The following is a 25,276-nucleotide window of genomic DNA, read 5'->3' as shown; positions in this document are numbered from 1 at the left end:
TATTCGACACTTATTGGGCACGAGCGGGAATTGAACTCTGGCCGCCCGGGATTTAACGCGTGGCATGCTATTGCCTACGCCACCACTCCCCAGGCACAAATGTCCCACCCTCCCCCCGTGCAGCCTTGCCACAGGCTGTGTTGGGGCAAGTGCTGTTAGAAAGCAGCGGCAGCTGTGAAGGCCGGCATGGCGCACGAGGGGGTGGTGTGGCCAGCAACCCTCCCCACACACGGGGACGCCCCACACACACACACAGGGATAACACACACACACACAGACGCCCCACACACACACACAGGGACGCCCCACACACACAGGGACGCCCCACACACACACACAGGGATAACACACACACACACAGACGCCCCACACACACACACAGGGACGCCCCACACACACACACACAGGGACGCCCCACACACACAGGGACGCCCCACACACACACACAGGGATAACACACACACACACAGACGCCCCACACACACACACAGGGACGCCACACACACACACACAGGGACGCCACACACACAGACACCACACACACAGGGACGCCACACACACAGGGACGCCACACACACACAGGGGAGCCACACACACACACACGGGGGACACAGCACACAGAGGCAGCTCAGATCGAGAGTAAATGGGATTTTACTGTGGTGGACCAGACTTTGCTATCCGCAGCCGACAGTACCACGCGCCGCACTCTCCGGGCAGAGGAACAGTCGGGAGAGACGTCGCAAACACAGGACGGGGGGGGGGGGGGCGGCAATCGGCACGCACATCTACAGCAACCAAAGAGATATTACTACTATTATTATAATATATACAAGTTCGTCACGTGCTCGTGGTAATCACAAGATACGTTTGTGCTATACAGTACAAATGAAATGCAGCTTCATGCTTCCAACGGTAAAAGCGCTCTTTTCCCCCCTCTCTAACCTCGGTAGCAATCGATCCGTGATGACTGGGGGCACGTGCGTCTGCACCGCTTGCAGTCACAGCCTGGCCTTTTTTTTGTTTTTTGAGACTGGGCCTGGCATCAGCAGCGGGCAGCGGGGTAAACCGCACGGGACGGCAGGAACGTGGGTTTCTCTAAACAAGCAGCAGCAGGGCGACGATGGCAGATAAGCAGAGAGGCGAGCGGGTGAGGTGAGGGGACGGGGCGAAAGATGACGAGGGGGGGTAGGGGTGAGGTGGTGGGGGAGAAGATGACTCCGGCAAGGGAAAAGTGGGGAAAGAAAGGCGGCGGGGGTCAGGAGACGGAGCGGACCGGGCGGTCGATTTCAAACCGACTTGCCATGTAAATACCGGGCCACGACCCGTCACGCGACGACGTTAGAACACACGAACCCGCGTGGGGGGGGGGGGGGGGGGAATCGTTACAGGCCGAACGGGACGCGTACAGGTGAAGCGATTGGACAGGGCGAGGCGAGCGAGGGGAGTTCGCCGTTCTACTCGCCCCCCCTTAGTGCTCTCCGTTGCTCTCCACTGCGGCTCCCTCGCCTCCGGCGCCCGGCGTGCGCGGGACCTTCTTGAGCGGACTGCTGGACACCTGCTCCATGCGACACGGGGGGGGGGGGGCGGGGGGAGGGGGGATTGATCTCGGCTCGCTGGGTCCGAGGCGCGGCGCACAAACCACTGCCGCAACAGTCTGACCGCTGTCTTACACACACGCACCGACAGCCGGGTGACGTCACACAGCTACACACACACACATACTCTCCCAGACGCACGCTCTCACGCACACTCACTTGCACTACCCCGCGCAAAGACAAAGAATCCCCCGTGTAGCCTTAAAAACTGTTGGGGGAAGTGCTGTTGGCGAGCACCGAAAAGCGGGCGGGGTGGCCAACACCACGCCCGGCAACCTTTGTCTCACCAGTGGCGATGTTTACACACTGCACCAGGTACTCATTTGAGGCCGAGTCGACCTAGGGGAGGCCCCGCAGCGGCTCAGATAATTGCCACTGGTGTTGGTGACCGTGAGCGGGAATCGAATTCGGGTCGCCGGGTTCGTAGCGCAGCGCACTAACCGCGACACCGCTGCTCCCCACCAAAACCAATACCCGCCATTCGTCACCAAGCGTCGGCGATGTCACCACGGCACCCATGCCAGGCCAGGTGCACTTTAAGGCCACGTCAAGTGTCGAATGCCCGCTGGCAGGAGGTGACGGGACAGACTCGGGTGCCATCGGTTGACCGACTCACTGACACGCCCCCCCCCCCGCACCTCGGGCGGCACGGGCGTGGCGCTGGCGACGGGCGACAGGTCGAGGGGCCCGTCCTGGGCGAGGGCCCGCCGCTCGTACCGCCGCCGGTGCTTGTCGTCCACGTGCACCAGGAACCACGTGCCGGGGAAGAGCCCCTCCTGCGCGCCCTGGGGGGTGTAGGGGGCTGGGGGGGGGAGGGACGACAAGGCCGGACGGGGGGGTTGGTGACGGGGGTTGGTGACGCGCGTGTGTGTGTGCAAGAGGGTGTGTGGAGGAGGTTTGTGAAGGACGCGATTGGAGGATAAGATATCGCTGACGACAGATGGTTTGCGGAGTTTACAGCGCAGCGGCGCTGGGGCGCCACCTACAGCGTGCAACTCACGTCCCCCCCCCCCCCATTAGCGGGGGCCGGCCCCCGCCCCCCCTCCACGCACTCTCCTACCTCTCATCTCACTCTACTCCCCTCCACGCACTCTCCTGCCTCTCCCCTCTCATCTCACTCCACTCCACTCCCCTCCACGCACTCTCCTACCTCTCTCATCTCACCCCACTCCCCACCACGCACTCTCCTGCCTCTCCCCTCTCATCTCACTCTACTCCCCTCTACGCACTCTCCTACCTCTCATCTCACTCTACTCCTCTCCACACACTCTCCTCTCTCTCCCTTCTCATCTCACTCCACTCCACTCCCCTCCACGCACTCTCCTACCTCTCTCATCTCACCCCACTCCCCACCACGCACTCTCCTGCCTCTCCCCTCTCATCTCGCTCTACTCCCCTCCACGCACTCTCCTGCCTCTCCCATCTCATCTCACTCTACTCCCCTCCACGCACTCTCCTGCCTCTCCCCTCTCATCTCACTCTACTCCCCTCCACGCACTCTCCTACCTCTCATCTCACTCTACTCCTCTCCACACACTCTCCTACCTCTCCCTTCTCATCTCACTCTACTCCCCTCCACGCACTCTCCTACCTCTCTCATCTCACCCCACTCCCCACCACGCACTCTCCTGCCTCTCCCCTCTCATCTCACTCTACTCCCCTCCACGCACTCTCCTACCTCTCATCTCACTCTACTCCTCTCCACACACTCTCCTCTCTCTCCCTTCTCATCTCACTCTACTCCCCTCCACACACTCTCCTGCCTCTCCCCTCTCATCTCACTCCACTCCACTCCCCACCACGCACTCTCCTGCCTCTCCCCTCTCATCTCGCTCTACTCCCCTCCACGCACTCTCCTGCCTCTCCCATCTCATCTCACTCTACTCCCCTCCACGCACTCTCCTGCCTCTCCCCTCTCATCTCACTCTACTCCCCTCCACGCACTCTCCTACCTCTCATCTCACTCTACTCCTCTCCACACACTCTCCTACCTCTCCCTTCTCATCTCACTCTACTCCCCTCCACGCACTCTCCTACCTCTCCCCTCCCATTTCACTCTACTCCCCTCCACGCACTCTCCTACCTCTCCCCTCCCATCACACTCTACTCTCCTCCACGCACTCTCCTACCTCTCCCCTCTCATCTCACTCTACTCCCAGCGATCCGTGCTGCCCACTCCCCGCCCGCGTTTGTCCCAGGCTCCACACCTCCCTCCGCTCAACGAGAGACTCGGCGAGTGACCTCTCCCAGCTAAACGAGCGGAGCTGGAGTTGTGACAATGATAATAACCAAAACACTCAACTGGAGACGTTTACTGCTATAAACTTTTCCACATGTGCGGCAAACCGGTTTTGTAAATTGAACGATTGTAAACACCCTAATTACGCCAACCACAAATTACTCAGGTATTGCTGCTGCCGCTGCCAGACTCGACGCCTCCCTGTGGGCTCTGAAGGGCCATTGCCTGAAATTGTCGCCTATTGTCTTCTTGGTTCTTTCGGTAAAGTCACGTAGAAGGGAAGTAATAAAATAATAAAAATAAAACATAATAAAATAATTCTCACGACGTTTCGGCGTTGTGGCCGAAGCGTCGTGAGAATTATTTTATTATTTGTGTCTGTGTGCGTGAGTTCGCTTACCCAGGTGGTGCGTCTCCTCACGGAGCTTCATGGCGGAAGCGAAGTCCTGGGGCGGCACACAGGTGCGCGCGGAGAGGCGCGCGGGCAGGTCCGACAGGGAGCACAACAGGCGCTCCAGACTCGAGCCTGCACCACCACCACCACCACACACATATCGCCCGTGTTGCCTTTCAACAGACTGTTGGTGAGCAAGGGCCAGCACGGCACAGCACACGAGGGGGGCTGGGGTGGTTGGCACCACGTCCGGCCAGTGGCGAGGTTTCCACATCGCACCAGGTACTCATTTGAGGCCAAATCGGCCTCGGGGAGGCCCAAGACCGTTTCAGATAATCGTCTCTGGCGTTGGTGACCGTGAGCGTGTATCGAACATGGGTCGCCTGGTTCGGAACTGCTACACTACTGCTCCCCGCACAGTACACACACGTGAGCGAGTGAGTATACACCAACATACGTGTGCGTGTTTGAGTAAGTACACACGCACACCCATTGGCTGCGAGCTTGTCTCTGACCTTCCCCATAGACTCCGCGCTATTAACCAGGGTGGCCGCTGGGCTCGAACTGCGAACGTCTCTGTCGCGTGAAGGTGGTGTGGGCAAGCCCGGTGGTGGTGGTGTGGTAGGAGTGGGGTGGTTCTGGTGGCTGTGGTGGTTGTATGGTGGTGTAGGGTGGTGTAGTGGTGGTTGTGTTGGTTGTGTGATCATAGTCGTGTGGTGATGGCGGTACGGCGGTCGTGATGGCGGTGTGATCTCGGTGATGGTGGGAGGCGGTGTGGTTGTATGGTCATGGTTGTGTGACCGTGGACATAGTGGTATCTGTGTGCCCGTGGCAACGTGAACGTGACTGTGGTGGTGGTGGCGGTTGTGCGGTGGTGGTGTTTGTGTGATAGTTGCGGTACTAAGATAGTGGTGTTTATGTGACTGGCAGTGGTACTTTTGCTGGTGGCGGCGATGGTTGTGCAGCGGTGGAAGTGTTTGTGTGATCGCTGCGGTGGCAAGATTGTGAGTGGTGTTTGTGTGATAGTTGCGGTACTAAGATAGTGGTGTTTGTGCGACTGGCAGCGGTACTTTTGCTGGTGGTGGTGGCGGCGATGGTTGTGCGGCGGTGGTAGTGTATGAGTGATCGCCGCGGTGGCAAGATCGCGAGTGGTGTTTGTGTGAGCGTGGCGGCGGTGCTTTGGTGGTGGTAGCGGTTGTGCGGTGGTCGTGGTGGCGGTACCTGGCGTGGCATCCGACGATACTCGCAGCGAGTACATGGAAGCGGCGAGGCCGGAGCCGTAGGAGAAGACGCCAACACGAGACCCCGCCAACGCCTGCGCACAGTTCCTGCCACCACCAAAGACAAAGATCCCCCGTGTAGCCTTTAACAGACCGTTTAGACAAGTGCTGTCAGCGAGCAGCACCGATGAAAGTCGGCACGGCGCACAAGGGAGTGGCGTGGTTGGCACCACGCCCGGCCACCTTTGTCTCCCCAATGGGGACGTTTACACACCACCGCACCGATTTGAGTCGACCTAGGGGAGGCCCAGATATTAGCCGTCACACTGTTATTGGTCCGAGAGCGGGAATCGAACTCGGGTCGTCGGATTCGAAGCGCGGCGCAGACCACTTCGCCGCCACCGCTCCCCACTTTCAGAACGGACGTCCGGCAACGTCGCGTGCTCATCATCGTCCGCGTACACCATCCAGAGAAGGCTAATAAGCGCGCACACGCCGCGGTAATAACCGGGGCGGCCCGCCTTGATCCAAACCGCGAGCCTCCTGCAACAAACGCGGCGGCGGCGCCAAATAGTTTCCACGCGGTGGGACGGGGTGGGGGGGGCGGCCCCCCCCTCGTTAATATCGACCCGGAGCGATCCTGCCTAAGCTGCTGCACTTGGGAGACGGCTACCCCCCCTCTCCAACTACCCCCCCTCTCCAATTTGACGTTCTCCCACGCCTCAGGTTACTGCAACAACAAGTCGATGGGGGGGGGGGGGCGCCGGCCCGGCCCAAGTTGTGCAACGCGTGGGGTGCCGGTGGTTTACATTTTCCCTTCTCGCTAATCTGCCCGCGGTCTGGGAGATTTAGGTGAAAGGGTGCTCGCGATTTTGTGTTGTTTTTTTTTTCATTCTTCCTGGCACAGCATCGGATATCTGCCACGTACGTCGCACAAAGACAAAGGTCCCCCTCCAACCCCCCCCCGTGTAGCCTCTGTTGGGGCAAGTGCTGTTAGCGAGTGGCACCTAACAACAAGGCAGGCACAGCACACGAGGGGGTGGGTGGCCAGCACCACGCCCGGCCGCCTTTGTCTCTCACCATTGCTTTTACGCACACCGCACCGGGTACGCAATGAAGGCCGGGTCGATCTAGGCGAGGCCCAGGACCGGTTCAGGTATTTCGTGGCGTTGCACGCCAACCACTGCACCACCGTTCTAGGGGGTTACACAGACCCCGGTCATCGTGACCTCCCCTCTCAATACCCTTCAACGCCCCCCCCCCCCCCCACCACCTAGCCCACTCTCTGCCAACCCCCGCCGGCATCCTGCGTTAACCAATCGTAAGGCGTGCGTGGCGGCATTATTGTTCGCAAAGCGTCGATTCGTTGGTGAGTATTTGCACTGGAGTATTTGCGTTGGCGAGTATTTGCCTTGGGGAGTATTTGCCTTGGGGAGTATTTCCCTTGGACTGTGAAGACGCGGGTCAAGGTGTCGCCCCGGCAGTTTGCCTGACGTCCCCCCACACCGAGGGGAGTTTCATAGAACCTGCGCGGTGATTCACCAACCCTCGCCTGGATCACAGTCGCGCGTGCGCCACCACTGCCCGGGTGACGACTGTGGTACTTGATGATGGTGATGATGACGATAGTGATGATGACGTATGTATATATTTTGAACTTCTTTCACACTGCACGTAGCCACCCGTGCTAATCTGAGGTGCGGGGGAAGGACAACTAACTAAACACGAGAAGGAGTAACCGAATGAACAAGCGGACAAGATGCCTCCTTCACGTATCTGTCCTTTCAAATAAAACAAATGAAGTTAAACAACAAGAGATCGCCCGACCAATTTATGGGTTGGGGGGTGCGGGTGATGAGGTGGTGTTAGGGGGTGGTGAAGATGACAATGATGATGATGATGACGATGGTGATGACGATGGTGATGACGACGGTGACGATGGTAATGATGACGATGGTAATGACGACGATGACGATGGTAATGATGACAATGGTGATGATGGTGACGGCGATGGTCGCGGAACGTACTGCGCTAGCAGCGAGGCCAGGCACCCGTAGACGGAGGGCGTGTACATGTTCCCGTTGAGGTTGGAGACAAGCAGCGAAGGCTGCGTCTTCTGGACAAACGTCTCGGAGCTGGCCTTCATGAAGGCCTTCTCAACGTCGCGGTCGAAGTACGTGTCCTCCAGCTTCACCGTCCTGCCGGCACAGAGGTGGAGAGACGCGGGAGAGCGAAGAGAGGGAGAGAAAGAGACACGGGTGAGATTGCAGGCCGAGGAGACATTGGTGAGCTATGAAGCTGTTTCACACATGTCCAGTAGGTGCGGGTCAAATATTAACAATAACAAACAATTCAAAAACACAATCGGAATGCAAAGTACATAAAAGGTAAGCAAATCACAAAAATAATTTCACTATTTTTTATTTTACCAGGTAAAGCCCACGGAGCTATTAGCTTCTGATTCATAAGCGACCTGATGACCACAAACGATATAATCAACAAAGTGGCTTATCATGTGGAAATTTTTAGCGGCCAAATTGGTCTAAACGCATTATGTTGATTCTAAATGTGGAGAGAAAAACCGGAGGACCAGGATAAAAATCCACGCGACCACGGGGAGAGAGACACGCAAACTCCAAATATACAGCAGGCGTCAGGGTCGGGATCGAACCCACGACCTCCTGTATACTAGGCGAGGTAGTTAACATCTCCCGGCTACCGTGATGATGATGATTAGAGAGAGAGAGACACGCAAACTCCAAATATACAGCAGGCGTCAGGGTCGGGATCGAACCCACGACCTCCTGCATTCCAGGCGAGGTAGTTAACATTTCCCGGCTACCGTGATGATGATGATTAGAGAGAGAGACGCAAACTCCAAATATACAGCAGGCGTCAGGGTCGGGATCGAACCCACGACCTCCTGCATTCCAGGCGAGGTAGTTAACATTTCCCGGCTACCGTGATGATGATGATTAGAGAGAGAGACGCAAACTCCAAATATACAGCAGGCGTCAGGGTTGGGATCGAACCCACGACCTCCTGCATTCCAAGTGAGGTAGTTAACATCTCCCGGCCACCCTGATGACAATGAGAGACGCAAACTCCAAATATACAGCAGGCGTCAGGGTCGGGATCGAACCCACGACCTCCTGTATACCAGGCGAGGTAGTTAACATCTCCCGGCTACCGTGATGATGATGAGAGAGAGACGCAAACTCCAAATATACAGCAGCAGGCGTCAGGGTCGGGATCGAACCCACGACCTCCTGCATTCCAGGCGAGGTAGTTAACATCTCCCGGCCACCCTGATGACAATGAGAGACACCAAACTCCAAATATACAGCAGCAGGCGTCAGTATTGGGATCGAACCCACGACCTCCTGTATACCAGGCGAGGTAGTTAACATCTCCCGGCCACCGTGGGGGCATCCACCTGAAGGCGTCGAGGCCGGCGTATGGGCCCTGCTCCGTGTCGGAGCTCGGCTCCGACAGGAAGTCGTTGAGGGCGAGGCGAGCGACCGACTTCTGCACGAGCTTGCAGTAGGGCGAGTGGAACACCATGTGGTCAAAGTCGGCCAGAGTGAAGTGCCGCTCTTCCCCGTCTTGCGGCCCACGGAGACAAAACAACGACGACGATAAAACTTTCAACTCAACTACGAACCATTTTTATTTTACCACGTAAGGCCCCATTGAGCTATGTAGCTCAACGAAGTGGCCTTTCGTGTGGAAATATATAGCAGCCAAAATACTCGAAACGCGTGACGTTGATTCTAAATGTGGAGGGAAAAATCGGAAGACCCGAAGAAAACTCCACGCGACCACGGGCAGAGAGAGAGACGCAAACTCCAAATATACAGCAGGCGTCAGGGTCGGGATCGAACCCACAACCTCCTGTATACCAGGCGAGGTAGTTAACATCTCCTGGCCACCGTGATGATGATGATTAGAGAGACAAGCAAACTCCAAATATACAGCAGCAGGCGTCAGGGTCAGGGTTGGGATCGAACCCACGACCTCCTGCATACCAGGCGAGGTAGTTAACATCTCCTAGCCACCATGATGATGATGAGAGAGAGACACGCAAACTCCAAATATACAGCAGCAGGCGTCAGGGTCGGGATTGAACCCGCAACTTCCTGCATACCCGGCCAGGGAGATAACATCTCCCGGCCACCGCGACGGCCTCGTCTTAAATCGCTGCCGGGATCGTTCGTCGCGTGCGCAGGTTCGCTGCGTGGGGGAAGGCGGCCAGAACCGGGGGGGGGTGGCATGGGGGGCAGGAAGTGGGGGGCAGGGAGTGGTTCTCACCTTTCTGCCACTGCGCCTGGACCTTGCGGCGGTACGTGTGGTAGCAGCGGTCTAGGGCGTTGAGGTAGCACTGGATGGACAGCTTGCCGTCCACCACCGGGTACTCGGACAGCATGTCCGGCTTGTAGAAGTCGTACGCGTGCTGCATGTGCGTCGCGCGCACGCCTGGCGGCGCCGTCACGAGGACGACGGAGAGGGGGACGCGGGAGTGAAGAGACGCAACAACACGGGTCAAAGGTTCCACAGCCCAACCTTCACAACACTATTGGCGGCAAGTGGCGTCGTCGCGAGCCGTGCGCGCGCTGTGCGTGCTGTACATGCGACGTGCCCAGGCCTGACAGTGTTACCCACACTTGACCCCACCCGCAACACACGACGAGCCGTTTGTACCACTGGGTGGACAGGGGGTGCTGGGGAGGAGATTTAGATACTGATTAGAGGTAATTAAATTAAGCGTCTATTTGAGTGCCTTTGTGGGGAGCGGTAGTGTTGCGGTTAGCGCGCTGCATAAGCTGAATTCCGGCTCATGATGATTATCTGAATCGGTCCTGGGCCTCCTCTAGATCGTCTCCGTCTCAAATGAGTATCTGGTGTGGCATGTAAACATCGCCACTGGGGAGACAAAGGTGGCCGGGCATGGTGTTGGTCACCCACCCCCTCGTGTGCAGTACCGGCCTTAATTGGTGCTCGCTATCAGCACTTGCACCAAACGTCTGTTGAGGCTACATCGAATATTTTGTCTTTGTTGTGCTCCCGCAAAATCTCGCAACGTCGATTGATGGGTGCGATTGTTAGGAATACAAACCCAGACACAGAGACCCACAGACACACACAGAGACCCACAGTCACATAGACTCACACAGAGACCGATATTCACAGAGTGGCCTTTTGCTGACCGTGACGCTCGTTGGGGTCACCGTGACATTCGTTACGACGCGAGTGGAGGCGCGGCCGCGCGGCGCTCCTCACCTCTCTCGATGACCAGCGGGGCGTTGGGGCCCACCAGCATGGCGACAGCGCCGGCGCCGCCGGTGGGGCGTGCGCTGCCCGTCGCGTACACCGCGATGTCTCCGGCCACCACCAGGGCAAAGCGACCTGCGGTGCACGGGCGTCGGGTCAACGCAAGACTCGCGATCTGGATTCAAGACAATTGGTCCATCTGTTGGGCGAGGGTGTGCATCTATCCGTGCATAGTGCCCACCATCACTCGACAACACTGCACACCACTCAACACCACTGAACACCAACCACTCAACACCAACCACTCAACCTCTACGCTCCCACCGCTCAAAGTCTCACACCACCACCACCCAACACCGCATACCACCGCACACACGACTGCCCGGCGGTGATAATTTTCTGGCACGCACACAACCACCTCTTCAATCACCCCGACCAACATCGCGACGCACGCGACAGCAACCGGACCCACCCGGACCCTGCTCCTCTCCATATCCCCATGTCACCCCTACCCCCCCCCCCCCCCAGTGAGCCTGGCTGGGGGTGAGCGGTGGGTTTGAAGGTTGAGGCTGCCAAACAGTCCCGGGTTTAGGCCGGGACAGTCCCCAGAAGTTTCAGAAAGCCTGTCCCGGTGTCACCCCGCCCCCCAACCCCCCGGGAGCTTTGACTGTCAATTGGGATTTTGTCTCCAGTTTAAAACGTTCTGGCCTCATGTTGAACCCATGTTGCTGGCAGGGGGAGGAGCTAGCGACTGAGTAGACGGGGCTACCTGAGCAGTGGGCGGGGCCGGCAGAGCAGAGGGCGGTGCTAGTGGTCGAGTGGGCGGTGCTAGTGGTCGAGTGGGCGGTGCTCGTGGATGCACGGGCGGGACTATGCCAAGCTCACCATGCGTCCCAGTTGAGCCTCCCAGGTTGAAATTTGGCCTCAGCCGTAGAGGGAGTGGCTCGCAATCAGAAGGTTGCAAGTTCAAATCCCGGTTAGGGTGTCGATAAGGGCCATCATCCCTCCGGTGTCAGTAAAGTGCAGAGCGAGTACCACTTTGTGGAGAATTCAACAGCGAGTGGTTGTACTTGATGAGACGCATATCATCCCCCCCCCCCGCCCCCGTCATAGCAAAGTGGACTTTCCTCCACTCGCTCAGTAAATGACCTCTGCTTCCAATGTTCCATTCGAGCAGGAAATCAGTGTCTTGTGTGTTTTTTTTTAAGGAAGTTAAAGTGGCGATTGGGGGGCTGCATACAATTGGTAAATGTGGGGACGGGTACGCGCCCCTTACCATCCCAGGCGCTGGATTCGACCCAGTTGGCGGCGTTGAAGAGGGCGGCTGTGCCGCCATAGCAAGCGTTGGTCGTGTCGATGCCCTCCACGTCGGTGTTGCCCGACTCCTCGAAGAGCTGCATGAGAACGGTCTTCACCGACTTGGACTTGTCGACCAGCGTCTCCGTGCCCACCTGCGCCACCGGCATGACCGCACGCCGTCGTCACTCGCAGCCTCCACCACCCCCGTCACTCACTGCCTCCACCACCCCCGTCACTCACTGCCTCCACCACCCCCGTCACTCACTGCCTCCACCACCCCCGTCACTCACTGCCTCCACCACCCCCGTCACTCACTGCCTCCACCACCCCCGTCACTCACTGCCTCCACCACCCCCGTCACTCACTGCCTCCACCACCCCCGTCACTCACTGCCTCCACCACCCCCGTCACTCACTGCCTCCACCACCCCCGTCACTCACTGCCTCCACCACCCCCGTCACTCACTGCCTCCACCACCCCCGTCACTCACTGCCTCCACCACCCCCGTCACTCACTGCCTCCACCACCCCCGTCACTCACTGCCTCCACCACCCCCGTCACTCACTGCCTCCACCACCCCCGTCACTCACTGCCTCCACCACCCCCGTCACTCACTGCCTCCACCACCCCCGTCACTCACTGCCTCCCACCACCCCCATCACTCACTGCCTCCACCACCCCCGTCACTCACTGCCTCCACCACCCCCGTCACTCACTGCCTCCACCACCCGTCACTAACTACCTCTCCCATCTTATCTCACCGCTCCCCTGCATGCACCCTCCTACCTCTCCCCTCTTGCGTACACGCGCCTCTATGCGAGTCCATGGGGTCTCTATCGATGGGTCTCGAGATGAATCTGTACCGACTGTGGATCTCTGCAAGTCTGTGGCTGTCTCTGTAAGTCTACGGGTCTCCATGCGCATCTGTGGGTTTCTGCGAGCCTTACGGGTTGTGCGAGCTCGTGTGTATGTGTGCGCACGCTTGTGTGTATGTGCGTACGCCTCTGTACGTGCTTGTGTACGTGCTTGTGTATGTGTGCACGCGGGCGTGTGTACGTGCTTGTGCACGCTTATGTATGTGCTTGTGTACGTGCACACAAACACACGTCATTGTGTGTGTGTGCGCGCGCACGTCACCTCGAGCCGGCCGATGCTGCCGTAGCTGAGGCCCGCGCGCTCCATGAGCCGCTGCGTCACCGTGAGGCACAGCGAGTTGATGTCCTCGCGGTCGGTGCAGAAGCCCATTCGCGTCTGGCCCAGGCCCACCGTGTACTTGCCGGCCGGCACTCCGTCGTAGCTCTCCAGCTCCGCCTGGTCCACGCACTGCGCTGGCAGGTACACCTCCAGCGCCAGGATGCCGACGTCCCGGGGCCAGCTGCCCCCTCCCTGTGCTCCGGTCTCCATCGTGCTGGGCATGCTGACGCGGCGACAGCAAACGGGCGGGCGGCAACAGAGATTAGAGACGGGAAGGGGTGGGGGGGGGAGCAACGATTTATCCGAGTCACACGTGCGTGTCAGTCTTCTCGTTATCGCGCGGAGAGAAGAATGAGGGGACTTTCTACGGCGTGCGGGTCGTGCGGGCCTTATGACTATACTTCACCGTACTGGCCACCGTGTGTCGGTGAAAAAGTGGGAGGAGGAGGAGGCGCACCCGAGACCGATTCGGATATCGCTTAGCCACCGATGTTAGCCATGGGCGGGAATCGAATTGAGTGTGCTGGATTCACAGTGCGGTGAGCTAAATACTAAGTCACCCAAAATTATCTGAATCTCAAGACTCTTTGTCAAGAGGACCCTGCTACATTGGGTTGTGTGACCAAATGGCACGAATGGGAGTTTGGCTTCTCCGAGAATCCCCACCACATCGTAATACGACAGCGACACTCAAAGCTCCACATAGATGCGATTCAATCCCCCCGATTGGCTACGTGCGGTACGCGAAAGAAGCTCAACATTCGTACATACAATTCGGCGAGTGGAAATCTACCTGTGAACCACACCCATTGGCTGTGCTGTCATCTCCTGTTACCTCGCACAGGCCTCAAGAGCCAAACGCCTGCAGTCATTTTAACCCGTGACGCGCTGGCAGCCGGCGCCGCTGCACAGAGAGCGTGCGACTCAGGGGATGAGCCACAAGAGGAGCGGGGAAGGCAGCAGCCACGCGATGAGCCCGTACCAACAACAAGTGCAGTCCGACCTCTGCTTCTATAACCATACGGACGAAACAGGTGGAAGTCCGCATCTTTGCTGTGCCGCCATCCGTTTGCGAGCCACAAACCCTAACCTAGCTGCCTCCACGGTGCTGGACTGCAGCACACGTGCAGAGTAGCCGCCGCCACCGCTGACCAATAGCTGGCGAGCATCCGCAGCTACTCATCCGGTCGCTAACCGGGCTCAAACGTGCTTAGCTTTCCGAGATCTGACAAGATTGGACGGGGCACTCACGCGAGGGCTCGGATCGTGCATTATTTAGCGACTTGCCATTTCCCCTACCGTGCACTGCGATTGTGTATTGTGCATTGTTCGCCGCTGTGACTTGCTGACGCGTCCATACTGGACATCTGGTGATAAAAAAAGCTTCGTAACTCATCGGATTCCTCCTCGAGGCTAAATAGAAAATAAATATATTCTGATTCTGAGCAATGGTTTTGTGTGTGCGTTGCGGGGTTTTCTCCGGGTTCTCCGTTCTCCTCCCACACGAAGCCAAACGACTCGTCGCATTATTCACGGGATTCTGGCCCAAACATCCCAAAGCGGCAGGGCCCTCGTGCGCAAGGAGACTTGAGACTCGGTGAGGGTTTCAAATTTGACATTCGCTTGCGGAGCGCAAGTCACTCTCTAAACAATGCACCCACGGTCTATCCACTCCCGGATGAAGGTTTCCCCGCATGCTATCAGCATCATCCACGGCAAGGACATCTGTGAATAAAAAATAGCTTTATTGCTCATCGAATATCTCCAATAATAACGCCAGCAATGAGCTCAGACCCCCAATGCCTGACCACAGGCACCCGAGGTGATCGCAGTCATAACCGCCAACTCCCCAGCGATATCCCAATCCCTGACACAGGTCACGGGGACCCCCCCCCCCCCAGATCCCAGGTCCACTTAACGACCCCCAGATCCCAGGTCCCCTCAACGACCCCCAGGTCCCCGGTCCCCTCAACGACCCCCAGGTCCCCGGTCCCCTCAACGACCCCCAGATCCCAGGTCACCTCAACGACCCCCAGGTCCCCGGTCCCCTCAACGACCCCCAGGTCCCCTCAATGAACTCCAGGTCCCAGGTCCCCTCAATGACCCCCAGGTCCCCTCAAGGACCCCAGATCCCAGGTCCCCTCAACGACCCCCAGGTGCCCGGTCCCCTCAACGACCCCCAGGTCCCCTCAATGAACCCCAGGTCCCCGGTCCCCTCAACGACCCCCAGGTCCCAGGTCCCCTCAACGATCCCCAGGTCCCCTCAACGATCCCCAGGTCCCCTCAACGACCCCCAGGTCCCAGGTCCCCTCAACGATCCCCAGGTCCCCTCAACGACCCCCAGGTCCCAGGTCCCCTCAACGACCCCCAGGTCCCCTCAACGACCCCCAGGTCCCAGATCCCCTCAACGACCCCCAGGTCCCAGGTCCCCTCAACGATCCCCAGGTCCCCTCAACGACCCCCAGGTCCCAGGTCCCCTCAACGACCCCCAGGTCCCAGATCCCCTCACCGACCCCCAGGTCCCAGGTCCCCACAACGATCCCCAGGTCCCAGGTCCCCACAACGACCCCCAGGTCCCAGGTCCCCTCAACGACCCCCAGGTCCCAGGTCCCCTCAATGAACCCCAGGTCCCAGGTCCCCTCAACGACCCCCAGGTCACAGGTCCCCTCAACGACCCCCAGGTCTCAGGTCCCCTCAACGATCCCCAGGTCCCCTCAACGATCCCCAGGTCCCAGGTCCCCTCAATGAACCCCAGGTCCCCTCAACGACCCCCAGGTCCCCTCAACGACCCCCAGGTCCCCTCAACGACCCCCAGGTCCCAGGTCCCCTCAATGATCCCCAGGTCCCCTCAATCACCCCCAGGTCCCCACAACGATTCCCAGGTCCCCTCACCGACCCCCAGATCCCAGGTCCCCTAAACAACCCCCGCCCTAGTTACGACCTCTCTCTCTCTCCCACACACCCCCATTGAAGCCCTTTACCCCCGCGCGCATCTAACGGGACTGCGACCCCCCAAAAGACCCTTGGGCAAAATCCCCCAAAATGTTTGAAAACCCCCCCCACCACCCTCCATGATTGTTATAAGGGACGCCTTATAAATGTAAACCAACATTTTTTTTTTTTTGAAATCACCTCATAAATAATTGCCGCCTGTGTAAATCCCTTCACGGGGGCCTGCGAACGCGGGCCGCACAGACAGAGGGAGACGACAGCGCTCGTAGATTTGTGTTTACCTGCTAGGGCGGCGAGGCGGCTTGAGGGAGGATGAGGAGGATGATGATGATGATGATCCAACAGCCTCTTCGTCTTCACACCGAGAGATACCCCCGTCGACTGCCTTTGGGCTTCTTGTAACTTCCACCACCGCCGCCGCAACCAACCCGCGTCTCTCTTGTCCACTGCACAGGACCGGAGACTTCACTAAGAGCACGGGGGAAGGGGGGGGACTGGAACCAGCGCCGTGAGGGGTGAGGGCGAAGTGGCTGAGGGAGGCTGACGGTGAGGCGACTACCCACCCCCCAACTTCCCCTACGACCACCACGTGGTTTCTCCCGCGCGCTCACACGTGTGAAGGGGGGGAGGGGCTACCCCGTGACGTCACGGGCGCTTAGCCAATTGCGGCGGGGCTCGCCACGGCACCGTGCGATGGCGCGAGGCGGAGGCGACCAATGAGCGCGCGTCAGGAGACACCGCCGCGCGCTGCTGCCACGCCCCCCCACACCCCCCCCACCTCACGTGAGGGGCGGGGCTTAAGAGGGGGGGGTGGAGGGGAGGGGCCGACGAGACGCATTGAGATTCGTGCATAGACTGCAAAACGGTGGCACCCACCCAGCCAGCCCCCTATGATGATGATGATAATTCATCATTGAGATGTCTAATGCGGTATTCCATCCGAGGGTTGTCCCAATGCGCATTGCATGAAAAGCAGGAAACAAAACAGCAAACAGAATCAGGGGCAAGCGGCCGAGCTAAAGAGGCTCACGTTAAAGCGACTTAAATATATCTCCTGTGAAGAAGGCCGTTGGTCCGAAACGTCGCCTGTAATTTTTTTTTACATTTTAAGGCCACGCCAGCACACACACAGAAGAGTGCTGATATTGACGAATGTGTCGAGTTTTGTGTTGTTTGTTAATTTATTCCAATTGCTCGCGATGGAATATTTTTTCCGCCTCCACGATTTTAGAATCAAAGTGCGTTTCAAAGTATTTTGACTACTACCAGACACGTCCACACAGTAAGCCCGCCCATTTCGTTGAGCTATCTGAAATAAAAGCTACTGTTTAGCTCAGCGCGCCTTACCTGTGCGCCTTTTGGCGTCATCTGGTCCAACACCATGTGAGACTAGGCTCTAAAGAAAGCTGTCTCGGGTGTGGACCAATCAACTTCAAGGACAGTGCATACATTATCAGAGTTATGTCTTTTGTTTGTATTATGACTGCAGGTATTGCGGTCTATGCAAACATGACTCCTTGTAAAAAGGTGTCAGTTTTGTTGCCAGATAGAAGGGTAAAAAAACTATTATCAAAATAAAAATAGTTAAATAGAAAATAGTTATTCTCCATCAAGCGTTGTATCCCGTGTCAGATTATCCGTGTAGCAAAAGTAGCTGCTACATATGCAGCTACGGGCCCCGCACTTTCAAGCTATCAATTCCGGTTCAGTGAGTCTGCACTTGCTCTATTACTATAGTACTATACCGCCTTCAACTTTTATGAACGACTGGGTGTTCAAGGTTAGAGATTTTTCGTATTATCTGGCTGTATAGCAAATTTAAAAAATACAATTACTTTACTGTGAAAGTTAACAGTTTATGTGTTTTAATATTTCCGTGCTTTTTTGTATTTAGTGCTCTTTATAACATATGCAATGACAGGGTGCCACCTATCAGCCTGAAGGGGTAAATGCGGTTATGGGCATGCAGCATATGTAGCTATATTCTTGGTTATTTCGGTAAAGTCACGTAGAAGGGAAATAATAACATAATAAAAATAAAGCAATACAATTCTCACGACGTTTCGGTTGCAACACAAGCAATCGTCATCAGGTGTGAAAACCACAGCAAGAAAATTTGAAAAAAGTGGCGTTTTTTTATTTTCTTAGCAGTGTTCATTAGGACGCTGTCTTTCCGACAGCTCTGTTCTTCACCTGAGGACGGCTGCTTGCGTTGTGGCCGAAACGTCGTGAGAATTTTATTATGTTTTATTTTCATTATTTTATTATTTACCTTCTACGTGACTTTACCGAAAGAACCAAGAATACGAATCCCTGCAGTCACGAAAGCTTTAAATCGACATCACATGTAGCTACTTTTGCTCCTAGGATAATCCGGCACTGCGAGTACGTGCGCACATTTGAGACTTTTGAAAGCCCTCGTCATCGACAGACATCGGCCCACGTGGGTTGGGGCAACCTGTGGCTCCTTGCTAAGTGACATCACTAATTATTGCGGGTCTTTAAATACAGGCTGCTTAAAAGAAAAAAGTTAACACTCATACGGGACTATCGTTTTTTTAATGAAAAAAAAGAAACGGATAATACTATATTGTAACGTGATAACAAATCTGACGTTAATATCTTCAAAAGTCTAAAAGTCTCCCACTTCTTCTTGGTTCTTTCGGTAAAGTCACGTAGAATGGAAAAAAATACTTTAGTTGTTTACGTGGTGGTTTTAGTTACTGCAGCTACATACTATTCTTGATATGCAAATTATTTTGTCAAGGCGCCCTTCCCCCCCTTCCAACCTAGCATGGTGCTGTTTCATTCAGACGCTGTCTCCCCGACAGACCTGGTCTTCACCTGAGGACGGCTGCTTGCGTTGTGGCCGAAACGTCGTGAGAATTATTTTATAATGTTTTATTTTATTATTTTATTATTTCCATTCTACGTGACTTTACCGAAAGAACCAAGAAGATGCATCTCTGCAGTCACGAAAGCTTTAAATCGAGAAGTCTCCCACGTGTTCGCCATAATTGTCAACGCGTGCCTGTAATCTTCTCCAGGTGGTCTCCAGAGCCAGGAGGAGGCAAACTTCTTGTGATGTTGTTGCAAATTCTCAGAAGTGTTAACACTTTTTTTTTAATCACCCTGTATTGAGTTTTTTTTTTTAGAAAAATACCGAATTCTAAGAAATGGCTGTTCCAATTACGTTGGTTTTCCGACACATGCCCATGGTCAATCCACTGCTGGATGAAGTAATTCAAGATCACCCCACCCCCCCGGCCGCCTGGTTAAACAAAACAAACCTGACAGTTGAGACCTCTCACAATCCTGCACCGCAACGTAGCTACGGGACATCTGTGAAAGAGCTTCATAGATCATCGGATTCCTCCAGTGTAATAATCCACCCAGCACCTTGCCCACGAAGCGATCTCCAACGCTCCATCTCCTCCCCTGTGGAAGTGCTGTCAGACGCGTTCCATCCCTTGGGCCTGCCGCTCCTGTATTAGTCTCGACCATGTGCAATCAGTGCCCATAACCGGGGAATCAGTTTTTTTCAGTTTTTCAGTTTCATTTATTTGGTATAGCCCTGTGAGCCATTCGGCTCTTGAATCGGGTGCAACCGCAACAAACAAAAGACAAAAACATGAACAAGGAAACATATTAAAGTGACTATGTGCAAACAGAAATTCCAGGAAAAAACAGCAAAAATATTCCAGAAAAAGCACCGTACACCAACGCTGTGTGCAAAAATCCCAGTGGGATGCAAGTCAGGTCAGCACTGTAGTGCGTTAACCACTGCACCACCGTTCCCCGGCCCGCACAATGAACCGATATATATACACACACACACCACCCACCGCTCTCGCTTAAACGCCGAAATCATTCAGCAGTGGGTAGACCATGGGCGAGGATTGGGATCGCAATTGGGTGGGTACTTGTAAGACAAATATGTCTTGATATCAGGGGCGATCTGCGGTGCAAAGGTTGAGAGCACAAAATGTCAGTGCTGGCGAAAACGAACTCGCAAAACAAACAGGAACATCGAGATGGGACTTCTAAAGAATGCCTCGTGCCCTGTCCCCCCCCCCCCCATATGCGGGAACTCCCCCCCCCCCCCCTCCAGTCACCCGTGCTGCCGGCTGCCTGCTCACGTTAATCTCACCCCACTCCCCCACCACGCACTCTCCTGCCTCTCCCCTCTCATCTCACTCCACTCCCCTCCACGCACTCTCCTGCCTCTCATTTCACTCCACTCGCCCACCACGCACTCTCCTGCCTCTCCCCTCTCAACTCACTCCACTCCCCTCCACGCACTCTCCTACCTCTCATTTCACTCCACTCGCCCACCACGCACTCTCCTGCCTCTCCCCTCTCAACTCACTCCACTCCCCTCCACGCACTCTCCTGCCTCTCCCCTCTCATCTCACTCCACTCCCCCACCACGCACTCTCCTACCTCTCATTTCACTCCACTCGCCCACCACGCACTCTCCTGCCTCTCCCCTCTCAACTCACTCCACTCCCCTCCACGCACTCTCCTACCTCTCATTTCACTCCACTCGCCCACCACGCACTCTCCTGCCTCTCCCCTCTCAACTCACTCCACTCCCCTCCACGCACTCTCCTGCCTCTCCCCTCTCATCTCACTCCACTCCCCCACCACGCACTCTCCTACCTCTCCCCTCTCATCTCACTCCACTCCCCCACCACGCACTCTCCTACCCCTCCCCTCTCATCTCACTCCACTCCCCTCCACGCACTCTCCTACCTCTGATTTCACTCCACTCCCCCACCACGCACTCTCCTACCCCTCATCTCACTCCACTCCCCTCCACGCACTCTCCTAACCCTCCCCTCTCATCTCACTCCACTCCCCTCCACGCACTCTCCTGCCTCTCCCCTCTCAACTCACTCCACTCCCCTCCACGCACTCTCCTACCCCTCCCCTCTCATATCACTCCACTCCCCTCCACGCACTCTCCTACCCCTCCCCTCTCATATCACTCCACTCCCCTCCACGCACTCTCCTACCCCTCCCCTCTCATATCACTCCACTCCCCTCCACGCACTCTCCTACCCCTCCCCTATCATCTCACTCCACTCCCCTCCACGCACTCTCCTACCTCTCCCCTCTCATCTCACTCCCCTCCCCTCCACGCACTCTCCTACCTATCCCCTCTCATCTCACTCCACTCCCCATCACGCACTCTCCTACCCCTCCCCTCTCATCTCACTCCACTCCCCTCCACGCACTCTCCTACCTCTGCCCTCTCATCTCACTCCCCTCCCCTCCACGCACTCTCCTACCTCTCCCCTCTCATCTCACTCTACTCCCCTCCACGCACTCTCCTACCCCTCCCCTTTCATCTCACTCTACTCCCCACCACGCACTCTCCTACCCCTCCCCTTTCATCTCACTCCACTCCCCCACCACGCACTCTCCTACCTCTCATCTCACTCCACTCCCCCACCACGCACTCTCCTACCTCTCCCCTCTCATCTCACTCCACTCCCCTCCACGCACTCTACTACCCATTCCTTCTAACCAGCAAGCCACTGCTACTAGCCATAATATAACCAGACGCACGCCCTAACCATACCGAATTAGTTGCGCACTGGTACTTGCCCTAACCATGGCTCACTAACCTGTGTGTTTGCTATGTGTAGGCTGTGCTGGCTGTGTGTTTGCTATGTGTAGGCTGTGTGTAGGCTGTGTGTTTGCTATGTCTAGGCTGTGTGTAGGCTGTGTGTTTGCTATGTGTAGGCTGTGTGTAGGCTGTGTGTTTGCTATGTGTAGGCTGTGTGTAGGCTGTGTGTTTGCTATGTGTAGGCTGTGTGTAGGCTGTGTGTTTGCTATGTGTAGACTGTGTGTAGGCTGTGTGTTTGCTATGTGTAGGCTGTGTGTAGGCTGTGTGTTTGCTATGTGTAGGCTATGTGTAGGCTGTGTGTTTGCTATGTGTAGGCTGTGTGTAGGCTGTGCAAGAGGGCAAGGTAGACATGGAGTAGGGGGAGAGGGGAGTAGGGAGAGAGGGGGGGGTAGAGAGAGGGGGTAGAGAGAGGGGGAAGAGGTAAGAAGGAGGAGAGCAGAGCGTGAAATATTTTGTGAAATATTTCATTTTAAAAAGAGGGGGGGGGGGGGGACACATGAAGCAAAGCATTTAAAAAACACAAAAAAACCCCTAAATGATGAACGAAGCAAAGTGCCGACTACACCGAGCATCGTCTTGCTTCCTCTCATCGTAAAAAAGAAGGGAGGCCAAGGCAGGGCAGTGGTTCGTGCACTGCGCTACGAACCCCGGCGGCCCGAGTTCGAATCCGCTACGTCGTCTCCGCCTCGAATGAGTACCTGGTGCGGCGGTGTGTAAACATCTCCACGGCCTTCTTAGGTTCTCGCTAAAAGCACTTGCCCCAGCGGTCCGTGCAGGCTACATGGGGGAGCTTTGTCTTTGCAGTGCTAGGATGCAGGAGCGCTGTTCGCCACTAGGCGGCGCTGCAGTAACGATACAAGAACCAGACACGCACCGATTTTGGACGATTTTTTGACCCCCCCCCCCCTCGTCACACAGCGTCACAAAAAGTCAGACCCCCCCTCTCGAATATGACGTCACAAAGCTCTGCCCCCCCTCCCCCAACAAAAACATGCTTCAAATCGCTTTAAACTATTGTCATTGTAGTGCGTATTTAACGTGGCGCTGCACTCTGATGTTGTAGGAGAAAACATTTATTAAAACGTCTATTTAATTAAGTAGAACGTATTCTTGGTTATTTCGGTAAAGTCACGTAGAAGGGAAATAATAAAATAATCTATATATATAAAATCGCAAATCTGTCTGTCTGTCTGTCGGTCTGTCTGTCTGTGTGTGTGTCTGTGTGTGTGTCTGTCTGTCTGTGTGTCGCCGGACCATACGCAGTTTCATTGGACGAAATGTGAGGGATTTGCGAGACGCGATTGGTCCGTTTGGTTTTCCACGGCGGTTGCCCCTGGCAACGGGTAGCGACGCATTTGCTGCAGGGTGGACGCCATTTTTAATTCACGTTAAAAATATGCGCACGCATTAACACGTGACTCTGAGGTAAATTCATCAAAGTTTCACGTCCTCTTCACTCCCCCCACACCCCAATGTGTGCAATTACTATTATAGGCTCGGTAGATAATAAAATTATAGCGATTACACATTATTATTGTAGCGCGGGGGGGGGGGGTGGGGGGAACGGCACCCGTACCCAGCCTCAGCCGGGTGGGCAATTTAGGCGAGGCCGGAGGCTCTGCACGGTACTAGGCCTCGACACCCACCACGCGACTCTGAGGTAAATTCATCAAAGTTTCACATCCTCTTCACTCCCCCCCCACCCCAATGTGTGCAATTACTATTATAGGGTCGGTAGATAATAAAATTATAGCGATTAGACAGTATTATTGTAGCGCGGGGGGGGGGGGGGGAACGGCACCCGTACCCAGCCTCAGCCGGGTGGGCAATTTAGGCGAGGCCGGAGGCTCTACACGGTACTAGGCCTCGACACCCCACCACACTATAGGCCGTACATATTACTGCACAGCGGCCGAGGAGATCGTGGCTGGGGGGGGGGCAGGGGTAGCAGCCCATCTGTGTATATATGTAAGGTTATTAAGAAATATATTTTTCACCCGGGCAACGCCGGGTACTTATGCTAGTACAAATATAAAACAATAAAAATTCTCACGACGTTTCGACTGCAACACAAGCAATCATCATCAGGTGTGAAATCCACAGCAAGAATTTGTTTTCACTTTTTTCAAATTTTCTTGCCGTGGATTTCACACCTGATGATGATTGCTTGTGTTTCAGTCGAAACGTCATGGAACACGCACACACACGCGCGGCTCTGTTAAGCGACGTTTCTGGCAATAGCCCATTCGTATGAGTAGTTAACCTATCAATTCTAAGACAAAGCCTTCACTGATAATAATAATAACAACAATTTCCACCTAAACCAATTTGCATTAGAACTAAAATAACAATAAAACAAATATATTTACTTATCAATTCTAAGACAAACCCTTCACTGATAATAATAAAAACAACAATGACCACCTAAACCAATTTTCATTAGAACTAAAATAACAATAAAACAAATATATTTACTTATCAATTCTAAGACAACCCCTTCACTGATAATAATAAAAACAACAATGTCCACCTAAACCAATTTGCATTAGAACTAAAATAACAATAAAACAAATATATTTACTTATCAATTCTAAGACAAACCCTTCACTGATAATAATACAAACAACAATGACCACCTAAACCAATTTTCATTAGAACTAAAATAACAATAAAACAAATATATTTACTTATCAATTCTAAGACAAACCCTTCACTGATAATAATAAAAACAACAATGTCCACCTAAACCAATTTGCATTAGAACTAAAATAACAATAAAACAAATATATTTACTTATCAATTCTAAGACAAACCCTTCACTGATAATAATAAAAACAACAATGTCCACCTAAACCAATTTGCATTAGAACTAAAATAACAATAAAACAAATATATTGCTGCCACTTCACTTTCAGATTGGCTGGCTGACTACCCCGGGTGCGCTGATCATTGTAACAATTAGCTAAATAATAAAAACAATCAACACATTCATCAATAACAACAACACCACCGTGTGAGTGCGTGGCTTTAAAAATAAAACACTGTGTATATATTTCTAGATTTGAAGCTTTCGCGACTGCAAGGATTCATATTTTTAGGTTTTTTCGGTAAAGTCACGTAGGTGAAAAGTTAAAATTAATAAAAGTTAAATAAAAATAAAATAAAAATCACGACGTTTCGGAGGCAACACAAGCTTCCGTCTTCAGGTGGACTGTCACAACACGATAGCTGTATCAAATAAGAGGCTTCATACAGCTTTCGTGCTGTGACGGTTCCACATGAAGACGGAAGCATGTGTTGCCTCCGAAACGTCGTGATTTTAATTTTATTTTAATTTTATTTTTATTAATTTTAATTTTTTACCTACGTGACTTTACCGAAAAAAACCTAAGAATACTGTGTATATATAACAGGCAACGTTTCGGGCAATGGCCCTTCTTCGTAGTACTGGAATAGCTCCGGCACATTTGCGAGCGT

At 54.7% G+C, this 25,276-nt stretch overlaps 1 protein-coding gene across 2 annotated transcripts; it reads right to left on the bottom strand.

Moving 5' to 3' along the window:
* Positions 1 to 633: 633 nt before the first annotated feature.
* On the bottom strand, positions 634 to 16,732 carry LOC133349560 (hydroxymethylglutaryl-CoA synthase, cytoplasmic-like). Of its 2 annotated transcripts, XR_009755957.1 has the most exons (12): positions 16,446 to 16,732; positions 13,156 to 13,435; positions 11,996 to 12,170; positions 10,729 to 10,854; positions 9,760 to 9,924; positions 8,885 to 9,053; positions 7,476 to 7,646; positions 5,450 to 5,556; positions 4,235 to 4,360; positions 2,234 to 2,397; positions 1,405 to 1,555; positions 634 to 1,359 (listed from the first exon to the last, which is right to left on the bottom strand). XR_009755957.1 is itself a non-coding variant. In XM_061563128.1 (11 exons), the coding sequence occupies exons 2-11, from the start codon at positions 13,432 to 13,434 to the stop codon at positions 1,469 to 1,471; spliced, it is 1,569 nt and encodes a 522-aa protein (XP_061419112.1). In that variant the 5' UTR covers position 13,435; positions 16,446 to 16,732; the 3' UTR covers positions 634 to 1,468. The 2 variants fall into 2 exon arrangements, 1 of the variants encoding a protein (XP_061419112.1); XM_061563128.1 differs by having other exon boundaries at positions 634 to 1,555.
* Positions 16,733 to 25,276: the final 8,544 nt, after the last annotated feature.

This window comes from Lethenteron reissneri, chromosome 4 (genome assembly GCF_015708825.2).
Source record: "Lethenteron reissneri isolate LAM-NWPU_2019-01 chromosome 4, ASM1570882v1, whole genome shotgun sequence".
Classification (NCBI taxonomy): Eukaryota; Metazoa; Chordata; class Hyperoartia; order Petromyzontiformes; family Petromyzontidae; genus Lethenteron; species Lethenteron reissneri.
The sequence above is the reverse complement of the archived record's forward strand: the minus strand, read 5'-3'. Positions and strand labels throughout refer to the sequence as shown.